Raw genomic sequence first — 12,288 nt, forward strand, 5'->3', positions numbered from 1 at the left:
TTAGTAGCTTAATCTACTCAAGCCCATTACCACAAAAATAGAAATGTTCACTTTTTCCTGGTCAAAAGCACACCAACAGATCTGTTAGTGCTTCATGGGCTTTTCAGTATCATGCTTCAGTTCTCAGATTTGCAAGGCTGAAGCCTGGTCTTTGATTCCACGTTTTAACAGGTGGACATTTATTCCTCAGCAGAAGCAGAGTTTGTTAAGAAGGTTCTTCAGGCATCCCTTCTAAGCTGTGAAGCTCTGCTTTTTTTTTCTCCATGGACCTGTTTTTCAGGATTCAGCACTTGTATCCTTTAATATACATATAGGATTTAGCTTACCTGTAAGATATTTTTAAAGTACATTATAGAACACCAGTTCCGCTCCTTTATTTCTGCAAATCAACAATTACTTGCTACAGGACTGCTGGGGGTTATACTGAATTGTGCTTACAGCTCTTGTTCACCAATGGCCAATCTCCTGAAGGCAGCAGCATAACCCAATGTTCCAGAAGCTATCTCCTGGGTCCATAAATGTACTTTAAGAAAAGGCTTTTAAAAAAGAAGACCCACAAAACTAGAAGATGCAGTCTAAATATCTTTAGGATTACAGCTTTGATTAACAAAATCACAATAAGAAGGTACAAACCTATCAGGGCTCCCAAAAAAAAAAAAAATCATGTTTGATGACAAACCCCTTAAAGCAATTACTGGTATGATTTGTACTTCTCTGTTATTACAGTATTAAAAAGAATAGGAATTTCCCTACATTTCCAGTCACAGCCAAAACAGGAAGAGTAAATCCCTGCACATTAAAGGAATACCATTGAGGCCCCCCAGGTCATCAGAACAAGAGTCCCCATTAAAAGATTTTCTTATATTATTTTTCTGACAACTCAAAAATTTGGGTTTTTTTCTTTCATTTTCAATGAGAATGGTAAACAGGACAAACAAAGGGTGAATCTACCTCATGGGGAACAGATCGCAATAAAAACCTGACAGTGTTCTAATCCATCTCCACTCAATCCAAAAACTAAAGTTTTGCCTTTCATTATACTTTAATGGGACCAGAAGATACATTTATCAGATAAAACAGATACTTTTTAAAATAGATCTGTTAATACTAATATATATTGGTTTACAGATACCATAAACCATTTTTTAAAAGCAATAAGATGAAATTAAAAAAATGCTCTGGTACCATTAAGCATTTATTTTCTACAGCCAGTAAACGCCCCAACATGTTATCCTACGTGTCCATGCGTACACAGGCTTTTATCAGCGGTTTTTGACAGGGGCATTTCCTGGCAGGGGAAAAAAAAAAAAACAAAAACAAAAAAACAGAACTAGTGTGTTTGAAGGGGAGTTTTCAGCTGTAAAAAGCTCCAACTGAAAAACAAGCTAAAAACCACTGAAAAAACACAGCCATAAGCTTGTGTGGGAGTATAGTTTTGCTAAAAAATGCAAACGCTGACAATCGCTAATGCAATAACAATGCTAAAATAACTTGTGTTTTTAAACATGGAATTCTACAGCGAAAGTTACTGGTGGTTTTACAACATTCAGTGTGCAGGAGGCCTTAAAGTCAGTCCTTTCTAAGCTGTTAATTTACATTTTGGGCTGGTGGCCAGCTCTGTTACTTCATCCAAAATTTGACTGAAAGTCACTTTCCTCCTGTGTTTAATCTCAGCATTGTGCTGAAAATATTCACACGGATAAACAGAAAAAAAACAACAGTCTCACATCCCCAAACCATCAATGGTGTTTTTGTACCATTGAGAATAATAATAATAATAATAATAATAAAAAAAAAAAAAAAAAGTAGAAAAACACTTCATAGAATTAAAAAGGGCTTGTACAGGTGTTTGTTGTATTTCAGGGGTTTGCATGCGAATAAGGTAATGAGATTGTACCTCATACACCGCTGCATCAAAATGTTGTCATTTGATATCTCCTTAGCCACAATATTGGGTGACATTTATAAAATGTAAAGCAACCTAAAATCCAAAACCAATGCATCAAACATTCAATCTCATGCTGAAGAAGTTTGTGGCAGCTTTAGAAATCCCCATAGAGGGTTGGGTGGACACTGGCTCATTTGGTAAAGAGCCCTTCAGTGTGTGAAAGGTTTTATTTTCAGTCCAGCACTGACAACCTCTGACAGATGCACTACTTGTCATGACGACACACTGATGCAAAAGAAAAAAATATCCTAGTATCATAATATTGCTGTGGACAATACAGGCTGTGGTTGACTGAACAGGACTTCGCTGAAATCATGAGTACATTTTTAACATTACTAGAGTGGCAGCGCGTGCAAAACCACACAGAAGAGATTGGCTCATTTTAATACCTACTCCAATACATACATTTTTTTCAACCAGTACAAATTGTGCCATTATGCATTTGTCAATTTGAGGGTTTCATGTATGCAAATATAGCAAAAAGCACTCAGTATGCAAGCATCAAATTACCAAAAATGCAAATTCTCAGTTTTAATTTGCCTGGAGGCTTGTCGTAAGTACATGGTCACTGTTGCGCCATAAAAAGCCTGGACTTTATCATACTACTACAAAGTGCATATTTCCAGGATTTTGGCATTTTATCCTAAAAAGTCATGTCCTATTACACTGACAAAGGCAAATGGTAGAGAGACCACAAAAATAAAACACGATCAACCTACAGTTACAGTATATACATTTGGACACAGGCACAATTTTCACACTTTTGGCTCTTTATACCACCAGAATAAAAATTAAAAACGAAACAATCCAAATGAATGTGAAGTGCAGACTTTCAGCTTTAATTCAAGGGGTTGAACATAAATATCAAGTATAAATTTTAGGAACTGTGACCATTTTTACAGCCCCCCCCCCCCCCCCCCCCCATTTTCAGGGGCTCAAATGTAATTAGACAAATAATCAAATAAAATGTTCATTTTTAATATTTTGTCAAGCATCCTTTACTAGCAATGACTGCCTGAAGTCTGGAACCCATGGGCATTACCAAAGACTGGGTTTCCTCCTGATGCTTAGCCAGGCTTTAACTGACACTGTATTCAGTTCTTTGTGGGTCTGCCTTCAGCAAGTGAAATGAATGTTCAATTGGGTTGAGATCAGGTGATTGACTCATTGCAGAATATTCCACTTTTCCTTCAAAAGCTCCTGGATTACTTTTGCAGTGCATTTTGGATCATTGTCCATCTGTACTGTGAAGCTCCGTCCAATCATCTTTGCTGCATCTGGCCAAATCTGGGCTGACAGTCTATAAACACTGCAGAATTCATCCGGCTGCTTGTCACATCAACACAAATGACCCAGAGCCACTGAAAGCCACGCATGCCCATGCCATCACACTGCCTCTACCATATTTTACAAATTACATTGTGTGCTTTGGATCATGAGCTGTTCCAAACAGACACCACACTTTTTTTCTTTCCGTCATTCTGGTACAGAGTAATTTTAGTTATATCCGTCAAAAGAATACTTTTCCAGAACTGGTCTGGCTTTTTTTTTTTTAAGATGTTTTTTTGGCAAAGTCTAATCTGGCTTTTCTATTTTTCAGGCTTATGAATGGTTTGCACCTTGTGGTAAACCCTCTGTATTTGCTCTAGTGTAGTCTTCTCTTAATTATAGACTTTGACAACGATACACCCACCTCCTTGAGTGTCCTTCACTTGTCTGGATGTTGTGAATGGGTTTTCCTTTACCATAGATCATCCAACATCGTTTTCTTCCATGTACGTCTAGGCCTTTTTATGTTGGTGAGCTCACCAGTGTGTTTTCCTCAGAATGTACCAAACTTTTGATTTTTGCTACTCCTAATGTTGCTATCTCTGATGGATTGGTTTAGTTTTTGAAGCCTTACAATGGCCTGTTTCACTTGCATGGATAGCTCCTTTGAACGCATGATTTAGGTTCACAGCAATAGATTCCAAATGCAAATACTGCACTTAGAATCAACTCCAGACCTTTTACCTGCTTAAAATGTTGGGAAAAAAAAAAAAAAAAAAAAAGGAGTAACCCACACCTGTCCATGAAAAACAGCTTGATTCAATAGTCCAATCACTTTTTTTTTTTAAGGAACCAAAAAGGGGGGTGGGGGGTGGGGGGGCTAGTCTTAAGAGCTGTAATTCCTAAACTCTTCCTCTGATTTAGATGTACATACCCTCAAATTAAACCTTTGTATGCACTTTCAGCCCATATCCATTATAGAACTATAGCATAAATATAATTTAGTAAATACCTGAAAAAAAAAAAAAAAAAAAACTAATTGTGCCTGTGTGATATATCTATCTATATCACACACAGTTGTGCTCATAAGTTTACATACCCTGGCAGAATTTATGATTTCTTGCCCATTTTTCAGAGAATATGAATAACACATTTTTCACTCATGATTAATGTTTGGCTGAAGCCATTTATTATCAATCAACTGTGTTTACTCTTTTTAAATCATAATGACAACTACCCAAATGACCCTGATTAAAAAAGTTTACATACCCTAGTTCTTAATATCGTGTATTGCCCCCTTTAACATCAATGACTGCTTGACGTCTTTTGTGGATGAGGCTCTTTATCTTCTCAGATGGTAAAGCTGCCCATTCCTTTTTGGCAAAAAAGCCTCCAGTTCCTGTAAATTGTTAGGCTGTCTTGCATGAACTGCACGTTTGAGACCTCCCCACAATGGCTCAATGATATTGAGGTCAGGAGAACGAGATGGCCACTCCAGAACCTTCACTTTTTTCTGCTGTAGCCAATGACAGGTCAACTTCGCCTTGTGTTTTGGATCATGTTGGAATGTCCAAGTGCACATGCGTAGCTTCCTGGCTGATGAATGCAAATGTTCCTCTAGTATTTTTGATAACATACTGCATTCATCTTGCCAACAATTTTGACCAAATTTCCTGTGCCTTTGTAGCTCACACATCCCCAAAACATCAGCGATCCACCTCCGTGTTTCACAGTAGGAATGTTGTACCTTTCATCATAGGCCTCATTTACTCTTTTCCAAATGTAGAGTTTATGGTCATGACCAAAAAGCTCAACTTTGGTCTCATCACTCCAAATAACTCTGTGCCATAAGGTTTGAGGCTTGTCTGTGCTGTTTGATGTATTGTAAGCGGGATAGTTTGTGGCATTTGCGTAGTAATAGCTTTCTTCTGGCAACTCGACCATGCAGCCCATCTTTCTTCAAGTGTCTCCCTATTGTGTACCTTGAAACAGCCACACCACATTTTCAGAGAGTCCTGTATTTCACCTGAAGTTGTTTGTGGGTTTTTCTTTGCATCCCTATTTTCCTGGCAGTTGTGGCTAAAATTTTAGTTGGTCTACCCGACAGTGGTTTGGTTTCAACAGAACCCCTCATTTTCCACTTCTCAATTAGAGTTTGAACAGTGCTGACTAGCATTCTCAATTTCTTGGATATCTTTTTATATCCCTTTCAAGTTTTATACAGTTAAACTACCTTTTCCCGCAGATCCTTTGACAATGCTTTTGTTTTCCCCATGACTCAGAATCCAGAAACATGAATGCAGCACTAGATGAAAGATGGGTCTGTCAGGAGTCCAGAAACTCATTGACTTTTTATACACACACTTATTACAAGCAAACTGATCACGGGTGAGGGTGGTTATCTTTAATAGACATTCAAACCCCTTTGTGTCAACTTGTGTGCACGTTATCAGTCAAAAATCACCAGAGTATGTAAACTTGATTGCGGTCATTTGGGTAGTCTGTTGCCATTATGATTTAAAAAGAGTAAACAGTTGATTGGTAATAACTGGCTTCAGCCAAACATGAACCATGAGTGAAAAATGAGTTATTCATATTCTCTGAAAAATGGCCAAAAAATAAAAATTGTGCCAGGGTATGTAAACTTATGAGGACAACTGTAATAGATAGATATCTATCTATACACACACCTAACTGTATTTTTTTCTTGTGGCTGAGGCAAGTATGGCATTAGGATGAAGGTTTCTTCAAAAAAACCACCATGTGATAAAATAAAACGAAGCTCGAATTAAAGCAATTTCGCTATATAATTTGTTATAACGCTTTTTAAAAGTTAGCATAGAGTGGGGGAAAAAAAAAAGCAGATGGTCATATGTTGACAAGTGTTTTGTTTTGTCAACCTTTTCCAGCTTTGAGCCAATACGTTAATAGCAATATTTACAGTTTTTAGATACAAGAATAAGGAGGGGGGGGGGGGGGTGTTAGTGATACCTGGAAAAAGTTCAATACAAAATTTTACAGAAGATGAATAAATCTAATTTCATAATTACTAAGATGATTCCCCCACCCAACTAGTAACAGATACAGTGGGAAAATGTATTATTTCATGCCTTGCAGATATTGTAAGTTTGCCCACTTACAAGGAAATGAAGGATATATAATTATCACAAAATGAAAATTGGGAGGAGGGGCCTCTGCTAAGGGACAGATTTTGTCCAGTACCTCATCCTGGAAATAGACTTCACAAACACCCCTAACATACTAAGTTAAAGGACTTTATCGGTACCACAAAATAGAATGTCAAAAGGTTTTATTATACAAAATTTTAAATATATACACACACACACGAAAATATGTAAGTACTATAAACAGAAAAATTGATGCTTAGTATTTTTAAACATCAGCCCCACTGCCGTCAGGAGATAAGTAGCTCGCTGTAGCTTTGACACGTGTTTCAACACACAAATAAGGAAATATACTAAGAGCATTGTAATAGTCTGTTTGTGGTACACTTACATATTTTCATGTTATGTGTATACATTTTGTATAAAACCTTTAGACATATCTATTGTGTGTCACTGATAAAGTCCTTGAACTTAGTATGTTAGGTTTGTTTATATACTTTTTATCAAAAGTTTATTTTAAATGGTAAGAGAATATCAACCAAAAACCCAGGAAAAAAATAAAAAAATAAAAAAAAGATACAAATGTTATAAACGGAGGAGTTGTTCGGCGCCTAAAATAAGTATTTGATCCCAAAACAAGAAATTACTTTGTGCTTGCCAAGAAGGGTTTCTCCACTGAGGTAAGATGTTTCTTGTAGTTGGTTACCAGGTGTGCACACATCTCAGGAGAGATTTTGGTCCATCCTTTACAGATCTTCAAATCCTTAAAAAGGTTTTTTGGCTGTCACTTGGCAACGTGAAGTTTCAGCTCCCTCCATGAATTTTCTATAGGATCAAGGTCTGGAGACTGGCTAGGCCACGCCATCACCTTAACCACTTACAGCCCAAGGATGTCATATGGCATCCGATTTTCAGTGGGAATATCTGAATGATGCCTGCAGCTACAGGCATCATTCAGATACCTTCGTTTTCAGCCAACGATTCTGTGCATCATAAGAACGATCATAGCGGCAGTTCCACTGCTTGATCATTCTTACAGGTGATGGGAGGAGACATCCCCCTGCCACCATCCAGTGCTTCTCCGGGCTCTCCCGTGCCATTGGGGACCTGGAGAAACAATCTGCCACCGCATGTCAACCATAGAGATGACTGACCAGGTGGTCGGTCATCTCTATGACCGCCGGAGGGCCAGGCGCGACATTATGACATGTCCGGGCCGCGGTTGTAAACAAAGCCGCGAGCGCAGCTGGTAATCATGGGATCGTGAATTTTTTCGATCTCATGCTTTCCAGCCTGGAGGAGAGATGTGGAGTCTTATTGACCCTGCATCTCTCCATTTTTAAAGTACAAAGTTTAGCATCATTCCACGAGTGTGCGCAATTTTAAAGCGTGACATGTTGGGCATCTATTTACGCGGCGTAACATCTTTCACATTATACAAAAAAATTGGGCTAACTTTACAGTTGTGTCTTTTTTTTAATTCATGAAACTTTCCCCCCAAAAAAAGCTGTAAAAAAAACGGTTTTGCAAATACCGTGTGAGATAAAAATTTGCAAAGACTGCCATTTTATTCCCTAGGGTGTATGCCAAAACATACATAATGTTTGGGGGTTCTGAGTAATTTTCTAGCAAAAAAAAAAGGATGATTTTTTTACATGTAGGAGAGGAGTGGCAGAATAGGCCCGGTATGGAAGTGGTTAATGTTCTCTTTGTTGCCTTAGCAGTAGGTTTTGGGTCATTGTCATGCTGCAAGACCCATCTTCAATGTTCTGGCTGAGGGAAGAAGGTTTTCAGCCAAGATTATACAATACATATGTACCTTTAGCAGAGAAACCGTCCCAAAGCAAAAAGGTTTCCAACTCCGTACTTGAGTGTAGATATGGTGTCTTAGGGTCATAGTGAGCAATTTCTCTTCCTCCAAACACAGCGAGTCAAGTTAATGCCAAAGAGCTAAATTTTGGTCTCATCTGACCACAGCACTTTCTCCAAATCCTTCTCTGAATCATTTAGCTGATCATTGGCGCTACAGGATTTCAATCCATGGCAACTTTGTGACTGTGGTCCCAACTGCCTTGAGGTCATTCACAAGCTCCTCCTGTGCAGTTCTGGGCTGATCCCTTACTTTTCTCAATCATCCTTATCCCATGAGGCAAAATATGCATGGAGCTCTAGACCGAGGGTGATTGATTATTTTGTATTTCTTCCATTTGGAAATAATTGCTCCAACAGTTATCTCCTCTCCAAGCTTCTTGCAGATGGTCTTTCAGCCTATTCCAGCTTAATGCAGGTCTACAATCTTGTCTCCATCATCCTTTGACAGCCCTTTGTTTTTGCCCAAGATCGTGAATGGAAGAAAGATTCTGTGGATAGGTGTCTTATGCATCTCAAAACAAATAATGCTGTGCTGGTGTTAACATATCGAACCACTTAGTGTCTCAATTATCCTGTGTTTTATACATATAACGAGTTGACGTTGGGAGCACTTTTGTAAGTTGACAGGACTAATCTGTACCACATGAGTACATAATGTAGCCAGCCTGTGGGAGCCAGAGTTGTTGGTTGGTAGAGGATCAAATACATTTTTCTTACTGAACTGCAACTGAATTTAGAACATTGCATCGTGTTATTTTTCAGAAATTCTGGTTGACATTTTGTCTCCATTTAAAATACATCCATGATAAAAATTTTGGCCCCTTATTTCTTTGTAAGTGGGCAAACTTACAAAATCTGCAGAGAATCAAAAAAATTTTCCCTACTGTATATAGTGGCCGTCTGGAGGTTTATAGAAGTCACTGACCACTTCAAAAAAATAAAAATAAACAGGGCAGGGGAATCAACTAAGACAAAGGTTAAAGAAAAAAAACAAAACAAAATAAAAAAAATATTGGCACACTGATTAGCAAGAGGTATGCTCTGGAAGCTGTTTGAGCCACATGTCCGCATGCAATGCCACCATATAAATTAACCAATTGAAAATTCACCTGTGTCTGTCCTAACCAAATTCTATTTTCTTCAGTATTATAAATGTCCAATTTTCAGCAGCCCTAAGCCACATTTAAGCCTTATTACTACTATAAGGATGCTCGTTTTAACAAAAAGGGAGGAACTAAAGTGGCACAGACAGCTTTTTATTGTGAAATGAAAAAACAACAGTACTGCTTTTATTCATTCATGATAAGTCATCTAGAGATTAAACTTGTTGTTGCACTAAAATACGTATTTTGTAAACAGCAGAGCAAATAATCCTTTCAATCTAATGAACATCCCACATTAAAAAGGAAAAAAAAAAAAAAAAAAAAAAAATCACTTTTAAACAAGCTTCACGACACCAGTCCCCCATGCCAATGGCCAAGCAGGATTCTGTCGTGGAAAATTAGTACGGCCGTGTGAGCTTTCACCAAGTTCTGATCGTGCCAACCACACATTGCCAGTGGGTTGATGGCTGTCACCAGCAGAATGTTGCAGAGTTCAGGAAAAACTTATTAAATAAGATACCATGAACGTTAAGTGTTACGTGACCTGTAAACTTTAAATCACAATAATCCCTCCTCAGCCAGTCAATACCAGTTGTTGATATTAACACCCAGAATGGGCAGAAGCCAATTCTGCTTATGATACTACGCCGATTTCAACAACTTTAAAAGAACATAGAAAAAAAAAAAAAAAAAAGTTTTTTTCTTTTTGTTCTTGTTAACTTTACACTATCATTTGACGTCAAACAGAACAAAATCCATACTTTATATACACACACATTTCTTGAATTTACAAAGAAAGTAAGGTTGCAAACATTGATTAATTCAGGCTGCTAACAGATTGGTTTATGCAACTTTATTGAAGAATAAAGACTAACAGAGCTATTAGTTGATCAGTCATCCATTGACGCTTGAATGGTTTTATTCAGTGCTATATTAACAGTGTTTGGAAGATAGATCAACTAATAGCTCGGCCTCCAAAAAAAAAAAAAAAATCTCAATGAAAAATTACAAAACTTTTGATCCTGTTATTAAATGGGGTTTCACCTTCCAATTTCAATTTGTCATATTTATTGACATGCATAAAATACATTACTTCTGTTCCGCTATATAAATTTCACCAACTCGCCACCCAAACATCAGTTATGAGCATAAAGTACATCATGAAGTCTGAAATAGCTGAAGGGTTTGACCAAAATATCCAGAGCAATTCCATGGTCCTGTATTCTATACAATGACAGACAACTGGGCATTGTTTATGTTTAATTTATTTCTGCTTAGCACCTTCCCCTCCCTAGCCCAGAGGCGCTATCTTCACCATTTCAGTGAGAAATGAAAGATGGATTTAGTCTCATAACCAAGTTACAGTGAAGACATTGGCCACATTTTAACACATGCTCCGTTTGATACAATTATGAATCTTGGGCAATTGTATTCTGGTAACTACTTGACAGTCTAGAGCAGTTTCTGTCCAATATTGAGCTAAAAGTCTTCCCATGTGAGCATGTGCATGAAGGGAGGCAGCACGAAAAAAAAAAAAAAAATAAAAAAAAAAAAAAATAATAGAGAGGGGAAGGTAAGTAGATGAGGTCTGAAAGGGAGGGGGAAACAGTAATTTAAAGTTTATTCCAGCTATAATGCAGGTTTATTCAGACTTGAAGGTAGCATCACATAGCATATTTCTGAGTCCATTCCCGGGCTATTCTGTTGTACCTGGAAAAATTAAAGACGACATTAATAGACAAAACCAAAAAAAAAACAAAAACAAACCTTGCATTTCAGTCCAATGCACACAGTTTTCAATCCTAAAAATCCCACATAAATGGTTTGTCACTTTTTTTCACATCTTTAGGTGCAAAGATCTACTTCTACAAAGAACTGTATAATGAGCCAATGCCATTGTTCATTAAACTGACTGACTTGTGTGCATTTAACACTTCTGAAAGGGGAACAAAAAAAAAAAAAAAAAAAGTAAAAACTGATCTAGAAAGAAAAGGTTCTGGCAATATTAAAAATAGCTATTAGGATATGTAATTTTTTACTAGTGTTTAAAGAAATTAAGTGCACATTTTATATTTTTTACATTCATGGGTATGCCAACTCCAACAGCAAATTCTACATAAGACTGGAAAAATATCTATGCAAAATTAGTCTGAAGCGGTTTAATGAAAAAAATCAAAATGCGTGTCAATGTGCAAGAAAGCGCACCACAACATGCATCGACATGTAAAAAAAAAAATCCCACACAGAAAGGCAGACTTCCATCCACAAGGTTCACAATTAAATTTAATTTGGAGTGTGTAACAAATGCCAAAGAAAAAGGTTACAGAAAGTCCATGTCCTCTTAACTTACCTCCAGCAGAACTCCGGACACTTTACTCCAATGAGCTGCTCACCACTCTGCAACAGGTCAAAGAGGCAGGCTGAGCATTAACGACCTGGACCACAGCTCAGTGGAGTAAATTAAAAAAGTATGGGATTGAAGTTTGGTTAGAGAAGAGTTTGAAGGATGACAGCTTATATCTACTCTCCACAGACATAGCCGTTGAATCTTAATGTGCTAAACAGCATTCTCCCCAGAAGGCAGGAGAGATGTAGCCAAAAACTACACAGTATTATAAAATTTATCAGGCTACTATATAGGATTAAAGCAAAAAGAGATGCAAATGACTCGAAGTGATTCTACAAGCCACAATTTTTTAACTTGTATGTCATACTCATCTGCTCTGTGCAATGGTTTTGCACAGAGCAGCACTGATCCTCCTCTTCTGGGGTCGCCGCTGGTACTCCTGGCCCCTCCCCCATAGCAAGCCACTTGCTATGGTGGCACTTGTGTGCACTCCGCCCCTTCCCTCCCTGGCTGTGATTGACAGCAGCAGGATCGCCGCTGCTCTCATGCACATCACTGGATCGCAATCTGGCTCAATTGTTCGGGGGGCTGCATGCAGAAGGTGTTTACCTTACTGCATTCTCT

At 37.9% G+C, this 12,288-nt stretch overlaps 1 protein-coding gene across 2 annotated transcripts in view; it reads right to left on the reverse strand.

The window, feature by feature from the left end:
- Nucleotides 1-9,449: 9,449 nt before the first annotated feature.
- UBE2D3 (ubiquitin conjugating enzyme E2 D3) overlaps nucleotides 9,450-12,288 on the reverse strand; it is a 125,975-nt gene continuing 123,136 nt past the window's right edge. For both annotated transcript variants that reach the window (XM_073601675.1, XM_073601680.1), the window contains one exon: nucleotides 9,450-11,027. In XM_073601675.1, coding sequence (XP_073457776.1) covers nucleotides 10,982-11,027 — 46 coding nt within the window. In that variant the 3' untranslated portion in view covers nucleotides 9,450-10,981. The remainder of the gene's footprint in view (nucleotides 11,028-12,288) is intronic.

This window comes from Aquarana catesbeiana, linkage group LG01 (assembly GCF_042186555.1).
Source record: "Aquarana catesbeiana isolate 2022-GZ linkage group LG01, ASM4218655v1, whole genome shotgun sequence".
NCBI lineage: Eukaryota > Metazoa > Chordata > Amphibia > Anura > Ranidae > Aquarana > Aquarana catesbeiana.